Raw genomic sequence first — 26,436 nt, 5'->3', positions numbered from 1 at the left:
CTGTCCAAAAATGATGCAGAAAAATGAATCCATGCTTTTGTTACTTCTAGGTTAGACTACTGCAATGCTCTACTTTCCGGCTACCCGGATAAAGCACTAAATAAACTTCAGTTAGTGCTAAATACGGCTGCTAGAATCCTGACTAGAACCAAAAAATTTGATCATATTATTCCAGTGCTAGCCTCCCTACACTGGCTTCCTATTAAGGTAAGGGCTGATTTCAAGGTTTTACTGCTAACCTACAAAGCATTACATGGGCTTGCTCCTACCTATATTTCTGATTTGGTCCTGCCGTACATACCTACTCGTACGCTATGGTCACAAGACGCAGGCCTCCTAATTGTCTCTAGAATTTCTAAGCAAACAGCTGGAGACAGGGCTTTCTCCTATAGAGCTCCATTTTTATGGAATGGTCTGCCTACCCATGGGAGAGAAAGACTCGGTCTCAACCTTTAATTCTTTATTGAAGACTCATCTCTTCAGTAGGTCCTATGATTGAGTGTAGTCTGGCCCAGGAGTGTGAAGGTGAACGGAAAGGCACTGGAGCAACAAACCGCCCTAGCTGTCTCTGCCTGGCCGGTTCCCCTCTCTCCACTGGGATTCTCTGCCTCTATTACAGGGGCTGAGTCACTGGCTTATTGGTGTTCTTCCATGCCATCCCTAGGAGGGGTGCATCACTTGAGTGGGTTGAGTCACAGACGTGGTCTTCCTGTCTGGGTTGGCGCCCCCCCTTGGGTTGTGCCGTGGCGGAGATCTTTGTGGGCTATACTCGGCCTTGTCTCAGGATGGTAAGTTGGTGGTTGAAGATATCCCTCTAGTGGTGTGGGGGCTGTGCTTTGGCATAGTGTGTGGGGTTATATCCTTCCTGTTTGGCCCTGTCTGGGGGTATCATCGGATGGGGCCACAGTGTCTCCTGACCCCTCCTGTCTCAGCCTCCAGTATTTATGCTGCAGTAGTTTATGTGTCGGGGGGGCTAAGGTCAGTCTGTTATATCTGGAGTATTTCTCCTGTCTTATCCGGTGTGAATTTAAGTATGCTCTCTCTAATTCTCCCTTTCTCTCTTTCTTTCTTTCTCTCTCTCGGAGGACCTGAGCCCTAGGACCATGCCTCAGGACTACCTGGCATGATGACTCCTTGCTGTCCCCAGTCCACCTGGCCGTGCTGCTGCTCCAGTTTCAACTGTTCTGCCTGCGGCTATGGAACCCTGACCTGTTCACCGGACGTGCTATCTGTTCACCGGACGTGTTACCTGTCCCAGACCTGCTGTTTTCAACTCTCTAGAGACAGCAGGAGCGGTAGAGATACTCTCAATGATCGGCTATGAAAAGCCAACTGACATTTACTCTTGAGGTGCTGACTTGTTGCACCCTCGACAACGACTGTGATTATTATTATTTGACCATGCTGGTCATTTATGAACATTTGAACGTCTTGGCCATGTTCTGTTATAATCTCCACCCGGCACAGCTAGAAGAGGACTGGCCACCCCTCATAGCCTGGTTCCTCTCTAGGTTTCTTCCTAGGTTTTGGCCTTTCTAGGGAGTTTTTCCTAGCCACCGTGCTTCTGCACCTGCATTGCTTGCTGTTTGGTGTTTTAGGCTGGGTTTCTGTATAGCACTTTGGGATATCGGCTGATGTAGGAAGGGCTATATAAATGCATTTGATTTGATTTGATATGTATTCAACCCCTTTGTTATGGCAAGCCTAAAATAATTCACGAGTAAAAATGTGCTTAACAAGTCATATAATAAGTTGCATGGACTCCCTCTGTGTGCAATAATAGTGTTTAACATTATTTTTTAATGACTACCTCATCTCTGTACGCCACACATACAATTATCTGTAAGGTCCCTCAGTCGAGCATTGAATTTCAAACACAGGTTCAACCACAAAAAATTAATCTTGTTTTCCAATGCCGCGCAAAGAAGGGGGCACCTATTGGTAGATGTGATTTTTTTGTTTGTTAAGAGCAGACATTGAATATCCCTTTGAGCATGGTGAAATTATTCATTACACTTTGGGTGATGTATCAATACACCCAGTCACTACAAAGATACAAGCATCCTTCCTAACTCAGTTGACGGAGAGGAATTTCACCATGAGGCCAATGGTGACTTTAAAACAATTACAGAGTTTAATGGCTGTGATAGGAGAAAACTGAGGATGGATCAACAACATTGTAGTTACTGCAAAATACTAACCTAATTGACAGAGTAAAAATAAGGAATCCTGTACAGAAAAAATATTCCAAAACATGCATTAAGTTTGCAACAAGGTACTAAAGTAATACTGCAAAACATTTGGCAAAGCAATTCACTTTTTGTCCTGTATACAAAGTGTTGTGTTTGGGGCAAGTCCAGTATAATTACTGAGTACCACTCTCCATATTAGTATAGTATAGTGCTGTCTGCATCATGTTATAGGTATGCTTGTAATCATTAAGGACTGGGGAGTTTTTCAGGATAAAAAGAAAACGTAATTTAGCGAAGCACTTGCAATATCCCAGAGGAAATCCTGGTTCAGTCTGCTTTCCACCAGACACTGGGAGATGAATTCACCTTTCAGCAGGACAATAACGTAAAACAGAAGGCCAAATATGCACTGGAGTTGCTTACCAAGAAGACATTGAATGTTCCTTAGTGGCCGAGTTACAGTTTTGACTTAAATTTACTTGAAAATCTATGGGAAGACCTGAAAATGGTTGTCTAGCAATGATCAATAACCAATTTGAAAGAGCTTGAAGAAATTAGAAAATAATCATATGGAAATGTTGCACAATCCCGGTGTTCTTAAAGACTTACCCAGAAAGACTCACAGCTGTAATTGCTACCTAAGGTGCTTCTACAAACTATTGACTCAGGGGTGTGAATACTTATGTAAATTAGACATTTATTTATTTCATTTTCAATAAATTAGCAAAAATTTGTCAAATCTAATTTTCACTTTGTCATTATGGAGTATTGTGTGTAGATGGGTGACAAAAATAATACATTTTGAATTCAGACTGTAACACAGTCAAGGGGTATGAATACTTTCTGAAGGCACTGTAAATAAACAATTCCAGTTGCAAGCCAAAGGCCATAGCGTTATTGTAAAATAAATATTGCCCTCTTGCCAGATTGATGAATACAGCCATAGCAAAACAGTGCAAAAGTACTGTGAGCTCAAGAGTTAAGGCTCATTACTGTGAGCTCAAGAGTTAAGGCCATGATTTGGACCAATCATCACCAGGGCCAGGAGTTTTTCCTGATCACAAGTTTTTTCTGGACCTGGTCAGATCTTGTGGTCAGGAAAATTCTAGCCTCTTTCATTTGTTGTTGGTCAACATGTGTTTTTAATTGGACCCCTTCAAGATTGAGATGGCAGCAGTTTGTTCTCTGTTGGCAGTAATCAGAATGATGTGAGATTGGAAGCTTTTATCTCTCTCTTTTTCCTTTACTTGTTCTGTCACCAGCACATATGAGATTCCAGCTCAGTCAGACCGACCGACCACAGGCTGATCAATAATATCATTGCTTTTGTTTTGTGGGCTCCCAGGTGGCGCAGCGGTCTAAGGCCCTGCATCTCAGTGCTAGAGGTGTCACTACAGACACCTTGGTTCGAATCCAGGCTGTATCACAACTGGCTGTGATTGGGAGTTCCATAGGGCGGCGCACAATTGGCCCAGCATTGTCCGGGTTTGGCCGGTGTAGGCCGTCATTGTAAATAAGAATTTGTTCTTAACTGACTTGCCTGGTTAAATAAAAAAATATAATTTAGTGGTACTATTTTAATGAAATAAATGTTTGTTATTAAGAAAGTTTGGGTCATCATGCATCATGTATGAAGATGTGGTCTCACATGGAGTACAGCACCTTCACTCAGTACTTCCTCATGCAAATGTGTGTATCTGTATGCATGGCTGTTTAAGTGACTGATGTGTGTGTCAGAGAAAAACAGTACTATGCCTGTATATTTTTATCTGACATACGCATCAGTCCCTCAAACACCATGCATACCCATACAGACATTTGCATGAAGATGTACTAAGTGAATGTACTGGACGGTAAGCGTAATCACATTTTGTGCACTGTAAATGTACTTGGACAGCTTGGATCTCTGACTGAGACTGCAGTGTGTGGTACATAGACAGAAATTCTCAGTGAATTGCTGATAAAAAGAGAGAGAGATAGAATAAAGAGAGAAGGAGTGAGGGATGGCGTGCAATGGGGGATGTGGATGTCCAGTTTTCAGCAACCTCTTGACGGTCCGTGAGAACGCTTTGCTCTTCACTCTCCTGGGAGCCGAGTGTAAGGTCAGTTTAACCCCTAGAGGCATCTGTAACATTCTTCCTTCTTTCTCTCTTTGTTCACACTTTCTGTTGCTGGTTATCCCTCCGTATTTATCCTCATTCTCTCATGTATCTGAGCTCTTGATGGCCAGTGAGGACTCACTCATTTCCCTGTTGTTCTCCACCCAACCCTACTGTTGCCACATGTATACTCCACTAAGTATTTATTTGGACAGTGAAGCTAAAATGTTTAATTTGGCACTAGACTCCAGAATTTTGGATTTGAGATGAAATTATTTATATGAAGCAACAGTACCGAATGTCACCTTTTATTTGAGAATATTTTCTTACATATGTTTTATCGTTTAGAAATGAAAGCACTTGTATCTAGTCCCCCCATTTAAACGTGTCATAATTGGACAAATTCACATATAGTGTATTAAAGTCAGTCAAACATTTATTGTTTGGTCCCATATTCCTAGCACGCAATGACTACATAAGGCTTGTGACTCTACAAACTTGTTGGATGCATTTGCAGTTTGTTTTGGTTGTGTTTCGTATTATGTTGTGCCCAATATAAATGAATGGTTAATAATGTATTGTGTGATTTTGGAATCACTTTTATTGTAAATAAGAATAGAAGATGTTTTTGAACACTTGTACATTATTGTGGATGCTAACATGATTACATATAATCATGCATCATGAATAATGATGAGTGAAGAAGTTAGAGTCATAAATATGATACCCCCCAAAAAATGCTAACCCCCGTTATTGGTACTGGTGAGAGGTTAGCATGCATTTGGGGCATGATCTTTGTGCATCTGTAACTTTCTCACTCATCATCCACTTTGGCATTAGTGTATTTTGTGTAGAATTCTGACCAATTTAATCCCACTTTGTAACATAACAAAGTGGTGGAATACTTTCTGAAGGAACAGTACATAAAGTGCATTAATTTCTCAATGTTAAAAAAGATATTTATTCAAATACCCTCAAATAAAAACATGGCATTCTGAACTGTCACTTCAGAAAACATTTAATCTCAAATCGAAAATGATGTAGTATAGAGACAAATTAAAAGTTTTAGCTTCATTGTCCAAATAAATACGTAGGCGATTGTATTCTTGGTTTTAAAAACTTTGCAGACAGAATATTAGATGAAATAAGTAACAAACAATAAAATATAGTATCCAGTCAGTGATGGTGATGATCTTTGAAAGTCCTGAGGTACTTTCCAGTGTTATCAGTCATAGTGAATCACATGTGAAGCCCTGCAGGTGAAAGGGCTGTGTGTGAGGGCAGAGGGGATAATTTGGTTGTGGTTGATACAAATGCCGTCTATTTTGAATACCACAACCTAATAGTAAGTAACAAGTTTAAAATGTACAATCATATAGATTGTACATCCAGGTCACCCTTGATACAAGTCAGTATTGGACTATCAAGGTCACCCTTGATACAAGTCAGTATTAGACTATCAAGGTCACCCTTGATACAAGTCAGTATTAGACTATCAAGGTCACCCTTGATACAAGTCAGTATTAGACTATCAAGGTCACCCTTGATACAAGTCAGTATTAGATGACATAGAAACCGGCCACTAGGGGCAACAGTGAGCACTGTTACCTTCAAGTATTTTTTGGATAAGCATCTGATTCCAAAGGTTGTAAATTCTAATCCAGCGATAGACAATTTGTTTGCGATTTTTTTCATTTAAGCCTATCCCAAACCTTAACCCTTACCTCAACCATTTGGAGTTAATGCCTAACCTTAAGATTTCGGAGTTAATGCCTGAACTTAACCGTTGAATTGTGTCGTGAGACTGTGAGAGCTAGTGTGTTAAATAGTGAACCTAATCTGTAACCTGTTACAAATTGTGAGTGTGTATATGTGTGTGTGTGTCCGTTTCAGTCAGTGGTCTCAGCAGTAGCCCAGGTGTATGTGTCCTTCCCTGGGCGTCCGGTGTGGAGGCATGAGGGCAGTGGGGTAGTGTGTCTGGTCGAAGACCGCTCACAACACTCCTACTTCCTGCGTGTGTACTGCGTCAAGGTCAGAGGAACCACCACCAAACGAGTCATAACACCTGCTTCACCAGACACTCAGACCTTCAGAGGAGTTACCTCTCTCTCTCTCTCTCTCTCTCTCTCTCTCTCTCTCTCTCTCTCAATACTTATACTATTTACATATTTTTTTAATCAGCAATCAGAATAGTATGAGACCATATAGTGTGCATAAATATCATATTTAATTTTATTTGTTATTATTTTTATGGCAGTTAAGTTGTCATGGCTGTTTTCATTGTGTCTCTGGTTTAAAACTAAAAGCAGGAAGTGCTTCTGACCTCTGGCAAGATACCAGGTTGACCTGTTTATTCAGTTTCCATAGAGCAGGCCTCATTGGAATCTCTTTATCTCTCTCCGTGTGTGTGTGTGTGTGTGTGTGTGTGTGTGTGTGTGTGTGTGTGTGTGTGTGTGTGTGTGTGTGTGTGTGTGTGTGTGTGTGTGTGTGTGTGTGTGTGTGTGTGTGTGTGTGTGTGTGTGTGTGTGTGTGTGTGTGTGTGTGTCTGTATGCATGTGTTTTTTGGCTATGACAGTTTTTTTTCATGTCTTTACCAGTCACCGTGAGCGCACAGGTTCCTTAAAAAACAATAGGCTTTGTGTTAAAGGGTGTGTCCATGTGTTTTTGTTTTGTATATTACTGATGACAATTAACTGCATTTTATTTAAAAACAAAAACAAAGTTTTAAATGAGAAGTAGGAATTGGTCTGAAGCCGAAAAATAAAGGAAACTCACATGAGCACCACAATTCCTACTCCACCCATGCTCTACCAAGGTTTTCCAGTACACAGCTTTGACCTACTACAGTAGCTATGTTGGTAATGTACTTCAAACTATGTGTATGCAGGTTGCTTAGAATTCAAACCTTCTTAAAAAGTCAAATTCATACTCTTAGAGGACGTGCTTCCACAATAATGGGATTTGTACCGCGTACAAGGTAAAGTTTTGGATTCTTCACACACCAGTATGACATTATCCCATTGCGCTACCTTTTAAAGATAATTTTTATGAAATGAAAGCGAGCTTTGCTTTTATACTTACAAGGCATTAGGCTTGGGCTGTTTTGGCTTGTAGTAATGTGGTGCATGCCTGTATTTCCTTAAACCTTTATTTTAGCAATACATCATCATAATAACATGCTTTTTTGGTCAGTAGGCACACAACATAACAGGTGGTGGTGTGTTGGACACAGTAGCTCATGTAGATAGAGCCTTTTTGCATTCCTGATTTCTGTAACTGTTAGCTTGACTGTGTAATATTGACTTAAGCTCAGAACCACTGGTGTTTCAAACATGGTCCTGTTTTATACATTTCTGTGTTGATGAATGGACAGTTCATTACCTCTGTCAAAATAATATGTAGCTTAAAGTTATGTTTGTACTTGTATTTCTTTTTGCAATAATGATGGGGACGCAACAATAATACAGATTTACAATAGGCCTATATCTAAAAAATAATTACAGCAACATGATATATACAGTGTGAAGAAAAAGTATGTGAACCCTTTAGAATTACCTGGATTTCTGCATAAATTGGTCATAAAATTTGATCTGATCTTCATCTAAGTCACAACAATAGACAAACACAGTCTGCTTGAACTGATAACACATAAACAATTATAATTGTTCATGTCTTTATTGAAGACACTGTGTAAACATTCACAGTGCAGGTTGGAAGTATGTGAACCCTTGGATTTAATAACAAGTTGACCCTTTTTTGACAGCAATAACCTCAACCAAACGTTTTCTGTAGTTGCGGATCAGACCTGCATAACGGTCAGGAGGAATTTTGAACCATTCCTCTTTACAAAACTGTTTCAGTTCCACAATATTCTTGGGATGTCTGGTGTGAACCGCTCTCTTGAGGTCATGCCACAGCATCTCAATCGGGTTGAGGTCAGGACTGACTGGGCCACTCCAGAAGGAATATTTTCTTCTGTTCAAGCCATTCTGTTGTTGATTTACTTGTCTTCTGGGTTGTTGTCCTGTTGCATCATTTAACTTCTGTTGAGCTTCAATTGGCGACAGATAGCCTTACATTCTCCTGCAAAATGTCTTGATAAACTTGGGAATTAATTTATCCGTCGATGATAGCAAGATGTCCAGACCCTGAGGCAGCAAAGCAGCCCCAAACTATGATGCTCCCTCCACCTGTGATGATGTTTTGATGTTGGTGTGCTGTGCCTTTTTTTCCACACATAGTGTTGTGTGTTCCTTCCAAACAACTCAACTTTAGTTTAATCTGTCCACAGAATATTTTGCCAGAAGCGCTGTGGAACATCCAGTTGCTCTTTTGCGAACTTCAGACGTGCAGCAATGTTTTTTTTTGAACAGCAGTGGCTTCATCCATGGTGTCATCCCATGAACGCCATTCTTGTTTAGTGTTTTACGTAATGTAGACTCGTCAACAGAGATGTTAGCATCTTCCAGAGATTTCTGTAAGTCTTTAGCTGACACTCTAGGATTCTTCTTAACCTCATTGAGCATTCTGCGCTGTGCTTTTGCAGTCCTCTTTGCAGGACGGCCACTCCTAGGGAGAGTAGCAACAGTGCTGAAGTTTCTCCATTTATAGACAATGTATCTTAATGTGGACTTTCTTTTAGAGATACATTTGTAACCATTTCCAGCATTATCCAAGGCAACAATTCTTAATCTTAGGTCTTCTGAGATCTCATTTGTTCGAGGCTTGGTTCACATCAGGCAATCCTTCTTGTGAATAGCAAACTCACGTTTTGCAAGTGGTTTTTATGGGGCAGGGCAGCTCTAACCAAAATCTCCAATCGCGTCTCATTGATTCGACTCCAGGTTAGCTGATTCCTGAGAAGATAGCCCTATTTGGTAAAAGACCAAATCTATATTATGGCTAGAACAGCTCAAATAAACAAAGAAACGACAGTCCATCATTACTTTAAGACATGAAGGTCAGTCAATACAGAAAATGTCAATAACTTTTAAAGTTTCAAGTGCAGTCGCAAAAACCATCAAGTGCTATGATGAAACTGTCTCTCATGAGGACCGCAACAAGAATAGAAGACCTAGAGTTACCTCTGCTGCAGAGGATAAGTTCATTAGAGTTACCAGCCTCAGACATTTCAGCCCAAATAAATGCTTCACACAGTTCAAGTAACAGACACATCTCAACATCAACTGTTCAGAGGAGACTGTGTGAATCAGGCCTTCAAGGTCGAATTGCTGCAAAGAAACCATTACTAAAGAACACCAATAAGAAGAAGAGACTTGCTTGGGCCAAGAAACACGAACAATGGACAATAGACCGGTGAAAATGTCCTTTGGTCGGATGAGTCCAAATTTAAGATTTTTGGTTCCAACCGCCGTGTCTTTGTGAGACCCAGAGTAGGTGAACGGATGATCTCTGCATGTGTGGTTCTCACCATGAAGCATGGAGGAGGAGGTGTAATGGTGTGAGGTTGCTTTGCTGGTGACACTGTCTGTGATTTATTTAGAATTTAAGGCACACTTAACCAGCATGGCTACCACAGCATTCTACAGCAATACACCATCCCATCTGGTTTGCGCTTAGAGGGGCTATCATTTGTTTTTCAACAGGACAATGACCCAACACACCTCCAGGCTGTGTAAGGGCTATTTGACCAAGAAGGAGAGTCATGGAGTGCTGCGTCAGATGACCTGGCCTCCACAATCACCTGACCTCAACCCAATTGAGATGGTGTGGGATGAGTTGGACCACAGAGTGAAGGAAAAACAGCTAACAAGTGCTCAGCATATGTGGGAACTCCTTCAAGACTGTTGAAAAAGCATTCCAGGTGAAGGTGGTTGAGAAAATGCCAAGAGTGTGCAAAGCTGTCATCAAGGCAAAGGGTGGCTACTTTGAAGAATCTCAAATATAAAATATATTTTGATTTGTTTAACACTTTTTTGGTTAGTACATGATTCCATATGTGTTATTTCATAGTTGTGATGTCTTCACTATTATTTAACAATGTAAAAACATTTACAAATAAAGAAATCCCTTGAATGCGTAGGTGTGTCCAAACTTTTGACTGGTACTGTAGCTACTGTAATAGGTCAAAGCTGTGTGCTGGAAAACCTTGGTAGAGCATGGGTGGAATAGACATTGTTGTGCTCATGTGAATGTCCTTTATTTTGGGGTTTCAGAAAAATGCCTACTTCTCACTTAAAATATTTATGTTTTTCATTTCCATGTTTTTTTACACCGGTGCACCTTGTGCTAGGGACAATAAAAGGCCACTCTAAAATGTGCAGTTTTGTCACACAACACAATGCCACAGATGTCTCAAGTTTTGAGGGAGTGTGCAATTGGCATGCTGACTGCAGGAATGTCCACCAGTGCTGTTGCCAGAGAATGTAATGTTAATTTCCCTAGCATAAGCTGCCTCCAACAATGTTTTAGAGAATTTGATAGTACGTCCAACCGGCCTCACAACTGCAGACCACGTGTAACCACGCCAGCCCAGGACCACCACATCCGGCTTCTTCACCTGAGGGATCGTCTGAGACCAGCCACCCGGACTGCTGATGAAACTGTGGGTTTGCACAACCAAAGAATTTCTGCACAAACTGTCAGAAACTGTCTTAGGGAATCTTATCTGCGTGCTCATCGTCCTCACCAGGGTCTTGACCTGACTGCAGTTCGCCATCGTAACCTACTTCAGTGAGGAAATGCTCACCTTCGATGGCCACTGGCACGCTGGAGAAGTGTGCTCTTCACAGGTGAATCCCGGTTTCAACTTTACCGGGCAGATGGCAGACAGAGTGTACGGTGTCATATGGGCAAGCGGTTTGCTGATATCAACGTAGTGAACAGAGTGCCCCGTGGTGGCGGTGGGGTTATGGTATGGGCAGGCATAAGCTATGGACAACGAACACAATTGCATTTTATCGATGGTAATTTGAATGCACAGAGATACCCCGATGAGATCCTGAGGCCCATTGTCGTGCCATTCATCCGCCGCCATCACCTCATGTTCCAGCATGATAATGCACAGCCCCATGTCGCAAGGATTTGTCCACAATTCCTGGAAGCTGCATACCCACCAGACATGCCACTGCATACCCACCAGACATGTCACCCAGGTAGCCTAGCAGTTAAGAGCGTTGGGCCAGTAACCAAAAGGTTGCTGGTTTGAATCCCCGAGTCGGCAAGGTGAAAAAAATCTGTCGTTCTGCCCTTGAGCAAGGTAGTTAATCCCCAACGACAACCGGGTGCCAATGATGCTAATGTCGATTAAGGCAGCCCCCCGCACTTCTCTGATTCAGAGGGTTTGGGTTAAATGCAGGAGACACATTAGGTTGAATGTGTTCAGTTGTACAACTGACTAGGTATCCCCTGTTATGACTTTCCCTCATGGGTGAGGATCAAAGAGAGCCCCCCCTCTCTCTCCCACCAGGGAGGGAAGTTTGGCCGGTTGTGTGACTTAATGACCGGTCGTAAACGTTCTCTCTCTCTTGCCTTTACAGGATTGAGACTGGAATGTCTGAGTGTTACAACAGAGAGAGACTTTGAAATAATTTAACATCAAAAGATTGGACGTTGAAACAATATTTCTAACATAAATAATTTGGGAAATTGGGGCTCCAAACAATAATCATGTCAAATCAGTTGTTGTTTAATGATATCATTAAGGATGGTATAACTAAATAACTGCATCTCTGGAGGTGTACGCATTCAAGGGATTAGGTTTACATCTAAATGTTGTAAAACGTATATGATTAAATATGAAACTATTTGTGAAAAGACCGCAAGATGTTTTTAGCCTTCTAAATGAGATAATTGTTGTCATAGAAAGTTTTACCCAGTCAGTAACCATGCCGACATGAGCACAGACATTATGCCAACAGGATGGATCGCCTCTTTTTTACAGAGTGCATAAAAGGACTGCTAACAAAATGTACATTAGACCAGTACATTGCCAGGTTGCTACTGGTGTGTAAAATGGTTTAAAACTATTAGACCAAAACATGCCGGGTTGCTGCCGGTGTGTAAAGTGATTGTAGCTGTACCCTGAATAATCAACCATTGAGACCAGTACATTGCCGGGTTGCTACTGGCATGTAAAATGGTTTAAAACTAACAGAACAGAAAGTGGTGGCTACACGTTGAAATGGTTGCAATTTAAATACAGACCAGCGTGACCGACAGCATGAGCTGAATGTTACGAAATGGTAAGACCCTCTGAAACTCAACAGAGAAGAAGAAGACTAGACTAAGACACACATCTAGATGGCCATGCGGTATTTCTGCACCCTGCCCGGCCATCTAGATGTGTGAAAGTTAGTGTATAAGCTAATTATCCATCATGTATGACATTCCTGGGAGTGTGTAAACTTACATTTTTTATTACCATAGCATTTTTATATCAAATCAAATTTATTTTTATATAGCCCTTCGTACATCAGCTGATATTCTCAAAGTGCTGTACAGAAACCCAGCCTAAAACCCCAAACAGCAAGCAAAGCATGTGAAAGAAGCACGGTGGCTAGGAAAAACTCCCTAGGAAAAACTCCCTAGAAAGGCCAAAAACCTAGGAAGAAACCTAGAGAGGAACCAGGCTATGAGGGGTGGCCAGTCCTCTTCTGGCTGTGCAGGGTGGATATTATAACAGAACATGGTCAAAATGTTAAAATGTTAAAATGTTCATAAATGACCAGCATGGTCAAATAATAATAATCATAGTAGTTGTCGAGGGTGCAACAAGCACGTCCGGTGAACAGGTCAGGGTTCCATAGCAGGTTCCATATGTTCTCTATAGTTATGCACTTGAAAATGTATCAATTGACCAATTCGGCACATTTGGGCAATCTCTTGGCAGACTAGATACAAAATATTGTGCAGTAATGTAATTCTTCACTGGATCAGTCTGAAACGTTGCACACACACTGCTGCCATCTGGTGGCAAAAATCTAAATGCACCTAGACTCCATTCTGAAAGTATTGCCTTTCTCTTGCATTTCAAAGATTATGAAAAAAATAATAACAGAAAATGAATGATTTTTCTTTGTGTTATATTCTCCTACATTAATTCACATTTCCACAAACTTCAAAGTGTTTCCTTTCAAATTGTATCAAGAATATGCATATCCTTGCTTCAGGTCCTGAGCTACAGGCAGTTAGATTTGGGTATGTCATTTTAAGCGAAAATTGAAAAAAAGGGTACGATCCTTAAGATTCTTACTGTAGCTTGGTCTGTGCAATGCAAATTAATGTTATTAGCGAGGCAGTTTCTCAAAGTTTGGTGGTTTTAAACTGAACGTAACTAACCTTACCTAGCTATGTTGAGTGTAAGAAAGTATGATCTTGTGGCGCATGAACTGGCTATACATGTTAGCTAACGTTACAGTCATGCGTTATCATAGCAGCCAAGGATGTTTGCTAGCTTATTTGTGCATATTTGTTTGTTCTCCAATTACACACAAGTGTCTAGCTAAGCAGTTTGCACATGATATAACTTCACCCTTATTTGAAAACCTTACTTGAAAAAAAATATAGCTAAGTAGCTTTCCTCACTTGTTGGTTAGTGACCATGCCAATGTTCTGATCTGACTGGTATAGCTACCTAGCTAATCAAAATAAAACCACATTAATTGGCAAGCTTCCTGTCACGTCCTGACCAATATTTAGGTATTATTTGTATTATATTTTGGTCAGGACGTGGCAGAGGTATATTTGTTTTGTATTTTGGGGTTTTGTGTGTGGTGTAGTGGGGTGTTAGTTGTTGGTATAGGTTCTAGGTTTGTTTTTCTATGTATAGTTAATTGGGGTTGGACTCCCAATTGAAGGCAGGTGTGTTGAGTTGCCTTTGATTGGGAGTCCTATATAATAGGGTGTGTTTGTCTTTGTGTTTTGTGGGTAGTTGTATTTTGCACTGCGTTATTTATGCCTGTAAAACTGTCACTAGTCTTATTTCGTTTTCTTGTTTTTCCTCCGTGTTCACATTCGTTTAATTGATGAGCACTAACTCCTCTGCGTATTGGTCCACATTCTCCGACGATGATTTCGCTATATCATCTAGCGACGAAGAAATCTGTGACACTTCCTTTATTTGCCTGTTCGTTTAGCTAGCTTTCAGCTAACTGGTGTTAGCTAGCTACAGAGGCTAGCTGCTGTACTTTGTACAAGCTAGCTAGGTAACGTTAGCAAGATAGCTACGTAGCTAGTTAAAATATCTGCTTATATTTATTGATTAACCTCAGCTTGAATACCACCATATAGCTAGCTATCTACAGTAGCCTAGATGTGTTTGCATATATAATTATTATGACTGGCAGCCGATGCAAGCAGCTGTGTTGTTGCCAAGCAACCGACACGGTGTTAAAACTTTGAGCTTTGGCTAAAAAATCTGTTAGCATTGTCAGTAATGCTACAAAAAGTTAGCACATTGTTGTTTCTTAATGGACGGAAATGTATTTGTGAGATAAATTATCAATTTAATAAAAACTTTTGCACCTACAAATTTAGTCAATACAAAAAAATGTAAGTCTAATGGTCACTTTATAGATGCTATAGTCTCGTTTTAATCCGACATCTAGAATTTGAGCTAGGTAGCCACAGAAAATACTATGAAAACTCATTTGCTAACGACCCTGTTAAAAATCCGGTATGTGGTTCTTGGTAACAGCCCGGCGGCTCATGATGAGAGGTGGGGAGTGTGTCTTGTGTGCCTCCAATCAACTTTATGTACACTTAATTATCTAATCTACTCTCTTTCTCCCTACCAGAGATCTAAGTTGCTGTGGGAACAGGAGCTGTATGTTCCTTTTAGATACTCTGCACCCCACCCCTACTTCCACACCTTCCCTGCAAATGTAAGTGACATGCCCAGAAATCACATCTAAAGAGTTGTTATCCTCTTATCAAACAGAACTCTATAATTATGTTTCAACCCTGATGACCAAAGCAACAAAACTGCTCATGGAACAGCTTTTAAGGGCATATTAACCATTCTGCTATTAAATGGGTTAGGGTTGTGGTGGCTGAAGATTAGAGTTGAAACAGGGTTAGGGTAATGTTTAGGGTTAGGGTTGAGCCTGGGGTCGACATGAAGCTAGGGTTGAGCCGGTATGTGGATATTAAGCTAGTGATAGGGTTAGGGTTGAGGGTTAGGGTTATGCTAGGTTTGGGGTTAGGTTAATGTTTAGGGTTAGGGTTGAGCCTGGTGTGAACATGAAGCTAGGATTAGGGCTGAGACTAGGGTTGAGCCGGTGAGTGGATATTAAATTAGTGATAGGGTTAGGGTTGAGACTAGGGTTAAGGTTATGCTAGGGTTGGGGTTAGGTTAATGCTAGGGTTAGGGTTGAGCCAGGGTGTGGAGCTAGGGTTAGGGTTAGGCCTACAGGGTTATGTGAGTTCATTGGTTGGTTGGTTCTACATTTACATTTTTACATTTAAGTCATTTAGCAGACGCTCTTATCCAGAGCGACTTACAAATTGGTGCATTCACCTTATGATATCCAGTGGAACAACCACTTTACAATAGTGCATCTAAATCTTTTAAGGGGGGGGGGGGGTTAGAAGGATTACTTTATCCTATCCTAGGTATTCCTTAAAGAGGTGGGGTTTCAGGTGTCTCCGGAAGGTGGTGATTGACTCCGCTGTCCTGGCGTCGTGAGGGAGCTTGTTCCACCATTGGGGTGCCAGAGCAGCGAACAGTTTTGACTGGGCTGAGCGGGAACTGTGCTTCCTCAGAGGTAGGGGGGCCAGCAGGCCAGAGGTGGATGAACGCAGTGCCCTTGTTTGGGTGTAGGGCCTGATCAGAGCCTGAAGGTATGGAGGTGCCATTCCCTTCACAGCTCCGTAGGCAATCACCATGGTCTTGTAGCGGATGCGAGCTTCAACTGGAAGCCAGTGGAGAGAGCGGAGGAGCGGGGTGACGTGAGAGAACTTGGGAAGGTTGAACACCAGACGGGCTGCGGCGTTCTGGATGAGTTGTAGGGGTTTAATGGCACAGGCAGGGAGCCCAGCCAACAGCGAGTTGCAGTAATCCAGACGGGAGATAACAAGTGCCTGGATTAGGACCTGCGCCGCTTCCTGTGTGAGGCAGGGTCGTACTCTGCGAATGTTGTAGAGCATGAACCTACAGGATCGGGTCACCGCCTTGATGTTAGTGGAGAACGGCAGGGTGTTGTCCAGGATCACGCCAAGGTTCTTAGCACTCTGGGAGGAGGACACAAGGGAGTTGTCAACCGTGATGGCGAGATCATGGAACGGGCAGTCCTTCCCCGGGAGGAAGAGCAGCTCCGTCTTGCCGAGGTTCAGCTTGAGGTGGTGATCCGTCATCCACACTGATATGTCTGACAGACATGCAGAGATGCGATTCGCCGCCTGGTTATCAGAAGGGGGAAAGGAGAAGATTAATTGTGTGTCGTCTGCATAGCAATGATAGGAGAGACCATGTGAGGATATGACAGAGCCAAGTGACTTGGTGTATAGCGAGAATAGGAGAGGGCCTAGAACAGAGCCCTGGGGGACACCAGTGGTGAGAGCGCATGGTGCGGAGACAGATTCTCGCCACGCCACCTGGTAGGAGCGACCTGTCAGGTAGGACGCAATCCAAGCGTGGGCCGCGCCGGAGATGCCCAACTCGGAGAGGGTGGAGAGGAGGATCTGATGGTTCACAGTATCAAAGGCAGCAGATAGGTCTAGAAGGATGAGAGCAGAGGAGAGAGAGTTAGCTTTAGCAGTGCGGAGAGCCTCCGTGACACAGAGAAGAGCAGTCTCAGTTGAATGCCCAGTCTTGAAACCTGACTGATTAGGATCAAGAAGGTCATTCTGAGAGAGATAGCAGGAGAGCTGGCCAAGGACAGCACGTTCAAGAGTTTTGGAGAGAAAAGAAAGAAGGGATACTGGTCTGTAGTTGTTGACATCGGAGGGATCGAGTGTAGGTTTTTTCAGAAGGGGTGCAACTCTCGCTCTCTTGAAGACGGAAGGGACGTAGCCAGCGGTCAAGGATGAGTTGATGAGCGAGGTGAGGTAGGGGAGAAGGTCTCCGGAAATGGTCTGGAGAAGAGAGGAGGGGATAGGGTCAAGTGGGCAGGTTGTTGGGCGGCCGGCCGTCACAAGACGCGAGATTTCATCTGGAGAGAGAGGGGAGAAAGAGGTCAAAGCACAGGGTAGGGCAGTGTGAGCAGGACCAGCGGTGTCGTTTGACTTAGCAAACGAGGATCGGATATCGTCAACCTTCTTTTCAAAATGGTTGACGAAGTCATCCGCAGAGAGGGAGGGGGGGGGGGGGGGGAGGAGGATTCAGGAGGGAGGAGAAGGTAGCAAAGAGCTTCCTAGGGTTAGAGGCAGATGCTTGGAATTTAGAGTGATAGAAAGTGGCTTTAGCAGCAGAGACAGAAGAGGAGAATGTAGAGAGGAGGGAGTGAAAGGATGCCAGGTCCGCAGGGAGGCGAGTTTTCCTCCATTTCCGCTCGGCTGCCCGGAGCCCTGTTCTGTGAGTCGTCGAGCCACGGAGCAGGAGGGGAAGACCGAGCCGGCCTGGAGGATAGGGGACAGAGAAAATCAAAGGATGCAGAAAGGGAGGAGAGGAGGGTTGAGGAGGCAGAATCAGGAGATAGGTTGGAGAAGGTTTGAGCAGAGGGAAGAGATGATAGGATGGAAGAGGACAGAGTAGCGGGAGAGAGAGAGCGAAGGTTGGGACGGCGCAATACCATCCGAGTAGGGGCAGAGTGAGAAGTGTTGGATGAGAGCAAGAGGGAAAAGGATACAAGGTAGTGGTCGGAGATTTGGAGGGGAGTTGCAATGAGATTAGTGGAAGAACAGCATCTTGTAAAGATGAGGTCAAGCGTATTGCCTGCCTTGTGAGTAGGGGGGGAAGGTGAGAGGGTGAGGTCAAAAGAGGAGAGGAGTGGAAAGAAGGAGGCAGAGAGGAATGAGTCAAAGGTAGACGTGGGGAGGTTAAAGTCACCCAGAACTGTGAGAGGTGAGCCATCTTCAGGAAAGGAACTTATCAAGTCGTCAAGCTCATTGATGAACTCTCCAAGGGAACCTGGAGGGCGATAAATGATAAGGATGTTAAGCTTGAAAGGGCTGGTAACTGTGACAGCATGGAATTCAAATGAGGAGATAGACAGATGGGTCAGGGGAGAAAGAGAGAATGTCCACTTGGGAGAGATGAGGATTCCAGTGCCACCACCCCGCTGGCTCGATGCTCTAGGGGTATGTGAGAACACGTGGGCAGACGAAGAGAGAGCAGTAGGAGTAGCAGTGTTATCTGTGGTAATCCATGTTTCCGTCAGCGCCAGGAAGTCTAGGGACTGGAGGGTAGCATAGGCTGAGATGAACTCAGCCTTGTTGGCTGCAGACCGGCAGTTCCAGAGGCTGCCGGAGACCTGGAACTCCACGTGGGTCATGCGCGCTGGGACCACCAGGTTAGAGTGGCAGCGGCCACGCGGTGTGAAGCGTTTGTATGGCCTGTGCAGAGGGGAGAGAACAGGGATAGACAGACACATAGTTGACAAGCTACAGAAGTGTTGTTTCTTGTATTATTGTCTCTTGTGTCTTTAGAGAACTGTTTCACTTTGATATCCTTTTTCTTCTGTCCTGATTTTCTCTTTCTTTTCTTCTGTTAACTAGATATTCTTTGTTGTTCTTCGTTAGCTAGCTAGCTTCTTCCAAAAGAGTCCCTAGCAACTGCTTAGCAACTGGTAAACAATTCAGCTAGCTAAGATAACTACAATTTTATGAAAAATAGTTATTTTTCAAAAGCCTATCTTCTTTGTTTGTTGCTTGTTTTTTCTCCTCTTCAGTCTTGCAGTTTTCTTTTGCTTTTTTCCGATGTACTTCACTCTAAAAACCATGTAAATTTCAATATTTGTAGGAGCTCATTTTTCAGCTGCTGCTGCTCAATTACATTATTATGTTCTGTAACATGTTCATAATAGCACTGGCTCATAAAAGGCTTTGGCTTATAGCATAGCTCTGAAAAGGTTATTGTTCTGGTCCTTGATGACCTCCCACACTGACTGTGTGTGTTTGTTTAGGACTGCCAGGCGGGCCTGAACTTTGCAGATGAGGCAGAGGCAGAGAGGTTCTGTGCAGCCGTGGAGAGACAGATCCAACAAGCCCCAGGTTTGGAGAGAAACACACACACGTCAGATTACATTTACATTATAATAAGCTCTCTCAGCTTCAGGCAAGCCAGTCCTCTTCTTTCTTACTCTTCCTTGTCTCCTCTTCCCCCATCTCTCTGTCTCCTTCTTTCACTCTATTTCTCCCATAACATTTTATATTTTGCTCTCTTTTGCTGAACCCCACATCTTTCTCTCTCTCCCCCTCTCTCAGACAGAGCTAGTGGGCAGATGAACCATACTGACAGTGTGGATTCCTCCTCAGGCTGTATCTGTGAACAGGAACAGAGCCGATCTGAGATCAGCACTCCATCTCCATATGAGTCAGAGTGAGAAATATAGTACATCTGCACACTGGAGCTCAGACAGACTCAGACAATTCACTATTAGAGATATTTTATGATGCTGCATTAGAATGGAGTAAAAGACAAATGGCTGATTTAATCTTCTCTGTTCTCCACAGACAGGAGTCCCAGGTGAGAGTGGACCCAGAGCAAGGCCTCAGTGTGAGCACAACACTGACACCACTGTTGTTTTAACACATCCACAACATAACCATTATTATGTAGCTGTCGGATGAAAACCTCTTATCTCCAATTAACAATAATGAAATTCAGAAGGTATTTTGAATACATTTTATTGGTCCTAGAGTCATGATATGTACAGAGTACATTGATGAGAGTAATTGCTTTTAATACAAGGTTTTGATCCGACAGCGTATTATGATCATCATAGAATAATTCATAAAATTCTAATTGCACATTTATATCTGTTATATCACAGTCATCAATGCTATTGTAATGTCACATGCATCATCATCCTCACCTGTGTGCAGACTAGAGAGCTGGACCCTGCTCTGAGGAAGCTGGTCAGGATGGAGAGGCAAAACGAGAAGGATATGAAGGACAGACACACGTCTAAAGTCATCTGCAGCCTCATCTACAGTCTGGGGGGCGTGATGGCTGACAGCAGGGACATGAACAACAGAGGTAGGCCCCCTGCTGGCTAAGAGGGATCTTCTTTTGCATTGCCTTGATTATTAGTTGAATCAGGTGTGTTAGTGCTAAGCTAGAACAAAAGCCTGTGCACCCACCCTGTGTGTCTCCAGGGCCAGGACTGAAGAACACAGGACAGAATTGTTTTGGTGTCTCTCACAGGTCCAGCCTCTAAGACCTTACCCAACAGATCTACAGGGACCTCCACCTCCCTGGCCCTGAGGAAGGGGCCTCTGCCTCCTCTCCCGTCCCCCCTCACACGGAGTGTCAGCTCTCGAGATGTCTCCAAGAGCCCTCTCCCCCCCTGGGTCCCCCAACCTCCTTCTATGCCCGCCCCCCCTCCTCCTGCAGGGGCACACGCTGAGAGGATCAGAAAGACCATGAGCTTCAGACCGGTGAGAGAACATGACTGGGGCATGCCAATCAAAGTCGTAGACTATGTCCAATGTATGGCGATATGAGGTTGATACAATGGTGTGTGTGTGTGTGTGTGTGTGCACGTATCATAGGTGGGCTCACCCTCTGCTGTAGAGTCTGACCTGGTCCTGAGTACACTGAGGGAGATATTCCAGAAACGCCAATACCTCCAGCATCATAAAGGTGGACCTATTGTATCTCTCTCTCCATCTCATCTCATCACAGTCTGTGATGTCGGCTTACCCTGGGGTCATCTCAAGTCAGGCCTGTTCTGCAGCTCATCATGTCTGTCTTCTCCTCCGCAGATGACACCACAAGCCAGTCAGAGATGGATTCTTACAGCGGGCAGTGGCTGTAGAGATAACAGGTTGAGAGGAGAAATACCCCCCTGCTTTCACAAGCATGTGGTTTCACAAGCATGTTGTTTTTTGAAGTTTTCACTTTTGTCTTTCACTTTGAATTAATTCACTGTTAAATAATGATGCGTAATTGAAAAATGTGTTTTAGTGAAGAATACAATGCTCAATCAAGCCCTTTCTAAAATAAAATCTGTAAAATCCTCCATTGAACTCTGACTAAAACTTCCCTTGAATTTGTGTGTGTGTGTGTGTGTGTGTGTGTGTGTGTGTGTGTGTGTGTGTGTGTGTGTGTGTGTGTGTGTGTGTGTGTGTGTGTGTGTGTGTGTGTGTGTGTGTGTGTGTGTGTGTGTGTGTGTGTGTGTGTGTGTGTGTGTGTGTGTGTGTGTGAGTGAAAGAGAGAGATATGAGTTTATGAATTATCTCAATCTTGCTGATCTCATCGCCACTCAACTCTTATTGGGACCCCTGATCTCATTGCCACATAGGCTTAGTTAAACAAACAGGGACATTTGTATTTTAAAAGATAATTCATTTATGGTAGAGTAAAACACAACCTAGTGGCTCACAAACCCTATCTCCGTGCCTGTGCTTAAAACGCAACGGTTGTAGCGCATCTGCTGCTGCGTTTGCGCGCTCTGAAATCCTCTCCACCCTCTACGTTCAGTGTCATTGAACGCCGCGGAGAGACTCACGAAACCACGCTGGCAACAAGCAACTGCTCCCCTTCAAACCTGGACAATGAGAGTTTCATGCCGTCCACGAGCCACGCGAGACATGGCAGGTAGGGTACAATGCCGGTGGAGTCTTAGCACCTTGTCATTTCATGCTGGATGCGATGAGGGAGTTTCAACGATGTGTGCAGCAGCCCTATTACGTTGCGTTTGCTAACTAGCGGAGGAAGTAAACAAGCTCGTCTGTAGACTAGTTTTCCAACAACAGAGCCTTATTGCCTGCTTAAATCATTATAAAGCGATGTAGACAATTATTTTTAGAAAGCAAGGGGAGAATATTTGTCATTAATATACTAATTTAGCGTTCACAAAGCCTGTTGTTGCCTCTGCTAGCATCGCAATGTGGTTTAGTTAGTGGAACGTTAATTGTCCATTATACATCTTTAGGGTAGCCTACATGTTGCATTTTTATCAGCAGAATAGTGACGATGCCAACTGATAGGCTATTTGATAAAAATGAATTTATGTTGTTCAATGATAATGGTATGTTAGGTGTTATTTGTTAGTAAATGTAGTACATTTCTTATTTGAGCCATAAATAGCCTATCACGGATTGTTGTCGCTCAGTCATTGCCCTGAACGGGACTGAAGCTTCGTTTGGGCATCTCATTTGCAGGACTGGAGAAGTGGGGCATGTTTACCATAGTAGTGGTCAGCTATAAACAAGCTGCCTGTTGACAATGTAATATTTATGTAGGGGGGTTGCCCTTGGAAACGTCTTGTTAAATTGTTTAAAATTGGATTTACATGTGGTTGCTTGTATTTTAAATCCCAATCATTGTCATAGAATGCTGTGATTGTTATTATATTGATTGAACCATGCGTCACTGTAAACCATGGTTCTCCTGTATGTCAGATGCAATCATTTCAGTGCTGCACATATCTGCTGTTCTATGGGATTCTAAAAGACTTGGTGAACTCAAGTCTGTCTGTGGCATGACAAACGGATCTTTCTCTGTTAACACAAAAAAATAAGTGGAAAAAATGTTTTGTCACATACATATGAATAGGCGCCGTGAAATGTTTTGTTTTGCAGGGTCAGACATAGTAGTATGGTGCCCCTGGAGCAAATTAGGGTTAAGTGTCTTGCTCAAGGGCACATCAACAGATAATTTACCTTGGCGGCTCAGGTATTCAAACCAGCGACCTTTCAGTTACTGGCCCAACTCTCTAACCGCTAGGCTACCAGCATATACAGCTACACCTTCAGTTAAATTTACTGACACTGTTTCCTGTTACGAGAGTGCTAGGTCTGTTTCTTGCATATGTGGGAGTGTCAAACTATGCCAGCAGAAGATTTGGCTGATTTCTTTATGAACAATCAATGCCTTGTCCCATATAAGGGTGCATCATGAACTTTACACTGAATATAGCCTATATTACAAATTCAGACTGGCCACATAGGCTGGGGTACTAGTGCACAGTGCTTTTTCACTGAGTGTCCGCCAATGGAAAAACAAACATTACAATGTTTGCAGTTGAATAGGTATATTTTCTTCTGTTGTCAGGCTACACAGTATAACATGTATATCCATATTTTAACATCTGATGTGTTATCCCATGACTCAGTCATTACGACATTGTACTATTATGCAAGACACCTGTTCTGGGATATGGAGCCTGAAGGCTTCCAATGATGACATCAGCAGCAGTAACATCATCACCACCCTCTTTCTCAGCCATCTATTTCCTGTGTTTGAGGGGTGCAAAATCCACTTGGCACTTAAATCTCGCTGGATTGATTGCTTCCATTTTACTCAGGCGACTTTTTCATACTCTTGCTTGTGCCTGTCGTTTTTCCCTGTTAATGTTATGACCGCGGAAATGTTTGTAATGACCTGTCAAACACACTCCGCAATGGATGAAATGAGCTCAATGGAATAGTATTTTTATTGAATCTATAAGAACTCTAAAGCTTCTTCTGGGATTTAAAGCACAATCTCGATAATTACATCAATAGAAAGATAAGATTTTTTGTGGAATTGAAAAAAGTAATAATTTAATATAGTTGAAATGCAGGCAACTTTGAATATGAACACTTGGATTATAGTGATATTATGTTATCTCACAAACATTGTAAAGTATGTTTAGATAGGCGTAATTATTATTATTTATTTTTTTCACCTTTATTTAACTAGGGAAGTCAGTTAAGAACAAATTCTTATTTACAATGACAGCCTACCCCAGCCAAACTTGGACGACGCTGGGCCAATTGTGCGCCGCCCTATGGGACTCCCAATCATGCTCGGTTGTGATACAGCCTGGAATCGAACCAGGGTCTGTAGTGATGCCTCTAGCACTGAGATGCAGTGCCTAAGACCATTGCGCCACTCGGGAGCTCAAATCTAGAGCAAAGCGTGTTGATTTTTAATCCGAGGCTATCCTGCTATTGACACTTGTTGAATTCTGCAAGAGAATGTAACACCAACAGTAATTAATGAGGCAGTCTAGACAGCGCAGGTACATTAGACAGAGCATGTGCTTGGTGGTTGCAGCCCTATTCCACCCCTTTACATTCATATATTCTATGCAAACACACATGCTGTATTTATGCAAATGAGGCTCATATTATCCTTTTTTTTGCACAAAATATTTTTTCAATACTTGATACAATAAGAAAATGTATGTATGAGTGCATTCTAAGAAAAAAAAAATGAAGTTATTTTTTGGGGGTGTATCTTTTTTTTTTTTTTCCTATTGTCCAACTGTTGCATTTATTAGAATTGTTTTAAAAGCTTTTACAATTTAGATGACAGTTGCTACTTTTCTTCAGAATTGATCCAAGTCAGGCTGGACCACGTGACCTGATCATGTCACCTGACATGGTCCACGTTCAGTTGCCAAACGTTGTCGAGCGTTGCAGATAGAAATGCCATGAATATGTTGGAGAGGCATGTTTGTTCTACATTACATATCTGAATGTTCCAAAACATCCTGCGCCCCCCAGGGAAAACTCCAGGTCATATGGGCAGAAAAAACTCCTGGCTCTACTTATGGCCCATGTCGATCCACTGAGTCTAATTTTATTCTTATTTGACAGTGGTGCATGGGATCACAAAACGCTACAGAGAAGACCTGACGCAATAAAAATCTGATTAGTGACTGCAAGCATCAATCGGACCACACAGAGGGAGGTAGCCTAGTTGCAACATTTGCCAATTCCCTATTAGTCATTTAAACATTGACATCGTTTTTAGACATTGTGGGCCACCATAATATTTGCACCGTCTCAGATGTAGAGCCAAAGAGTTATCTGAATAATGTTTTAGACCAGTGATGGAATTTAAGGATTTTGGGCTCTGTCCAGCCGGGCTAGTATACCAACATTACTTGCCCTGGTCCAAAATCTGCTATGCAATAATCGAAAAGACAAAATTTCACCTGCATCTCGGGCTAGTTTGGCACATTTTCTACTAGCCCTGTCTGAAAAGTGCTAACCAGCCTCGGGCTAGTGCGCTAGCTTAATTTCCGTCCCTGTCTCAGACACTCAATAGGCTAGCTACTGAGGTCAGAGTGACAGAGAGGCTGTTAACCTCAAGAACACTCTGGGATGAGGGGGTAATGTCAGTGTGTATGTTAAAAGATTTAGGGGTCCACCTGTTTCTATGTTAGTTATATACAGAAGGCGGTGTTTTGGAGGTCTGTGCTGTGGTAAGGAGAGGACTGAATTGGTAGGATCAGGCCAGTAATGTGTTCACTGTGACATATGCCACAGGGCATATTCATCTCTCTGGGCTGCTGCTCTGCCAACAACAGAGCCTCTAGGTCTATAAATGCTTGTAATCTCCCTTTCTATCCTTTTTTTTCTCCTCTCACTTTCACTTTCTTCCTTACTTTTTTCTCCCTTATCCTCATTCTCTGCCTCTCTATCTGTGTGAAAGTTCAACCCACACTCAGAATCCCATTAAAGGCTCCAGGGAGGGATTTGTCTGTGTGTGTTCATTCATGTTCATGAATCCGTGTTTGTGTGTGTGTGTGTAGGTCATAGGGCTCAGCCTTTTTATCCCCATCCAGATAAGAATGCCTTGGCTTCCTAAATAGCATAGTGTACATTGCATAATGAACAAAGAGGAAGAGTAGCATGCATTGAATGTATTTTATTACTAACATGCAAAAATATCATGTCCTTAAGCCTTTATCGTTGATGAAATGGGCCTATTTCATTTTCTCATTGATACTAGTCTAATGAAAGCGGGACCATGAGGTAATTATTTTGACCATTCCATTAATCAATATTAGTTAGGTCAGAGAGAGGCTGATGAAATTGGTTGTATGGGTGTGTTTTTGGTTTGTGTTCAGGCTTGCAATGCAGAGCTGTGTTCATTGGCGTAGCACAGTTTTGCAATGCCAGCAGGCAAGATCCGAGCAAGCCCCCCCAAAAAGATATTTGTTTGTTTTAGGAATTGTAAAAAAAAATGTTTTTTGCCATGGGGTTGAGAGAAAATGTTGCTGTTTTTAAAGCAAATTTCCTGCAATTAAACAGATTTTGCCATGGGGCAGATTAAAAATGTGCTTTTTTAATAGCTAATCTCA

At 42.7% G+C, this 26,436-nt stretch overlaps 2 protein-coding genes across 4 annotated transcripts in view; both read left to right on the top strand.

Annotated features, from left to right (window-relative positions):
* Nucleotides 1–4,072: 4,072 nt before the first annotated feature.
* Nucleotides 4,073–21,382, top strand: LOC106583152 (actin nucleation-promoting factor WAS). Of its 2 annotated transcripts, XM_014167008.3 has the most exons (10): nt 4,073–4,294; nt 6,185–6,322; nt 15,049–15,135; nt 19,315–19,402; nt 19,616–19,730; nt 19,865–19,907; nt 20,237–20,390; nt 20,559–20,791; nt 20,906–20,996; nt 21,119–21,382. In XM_014167008.3, the coding sequence occupies exons 1-10, from the start codon at nt 4,196–4,198 to the stop codon at nt 21,169–21,171; spliced, it is 1,101 nt and encodes a 366-aa protein (XP_014022483.1). In that variant the 5' UTR covers nt 4,073–4,195; the 3' UTR covers nt 21,172–21,382. The 2 variants fall into 2 exon arrangements, with proteins under 2 accessions (XP_014022483.1, XP_014022481.1); XM_014167006.3 differs by having other exon boundaries at nt 20,906–21,382.
* A 434-nt stretch (nt 21,383–21,816) lies between these two features.
* pfkfb4b (6-phosphofructo-2-kinase/fructose-2,6-biphosphatase 4b) overlaps nt 21,817–26,436 on the top strand; it is a 55,593-nt gene continuing 50,973 nt past the window's right edge. Inside the window, exon 1 of one of the 2 annotated variants that reach the window (XM_014167109.3) lies at nt 21,817–21,953. In XM_014167109.3, the coding sequence (XP_014022584.1) occupies nt 21,911–21,953 (43 nt within the window). In that variant the 5' untranslated portion in view covers nt 21,817–21,910. The remainder of the gene's footprint in view (nt 21,954–26,436) is intronic. The other variant, XM_045705433.2, reaches the window with a different exon arrangement.

Source organism: Salmo salar, chromosome 22 (assembly GCF_965601325.2).
Source record: "Salmo salar chromosome 22, fSalSal1, whole genome shotgun sequence".
NCBI classification, from domain to species: Eukaryota; Metazoa; Chordata; class Actinopteri; order Salmoniformes; family Salmonidae; genus Salmo; species Salmo salar.
Note: the sequence above shows the minus strand (reverse complement) of the source record. Positions and strands in the feature narration are given on the sequence as shown.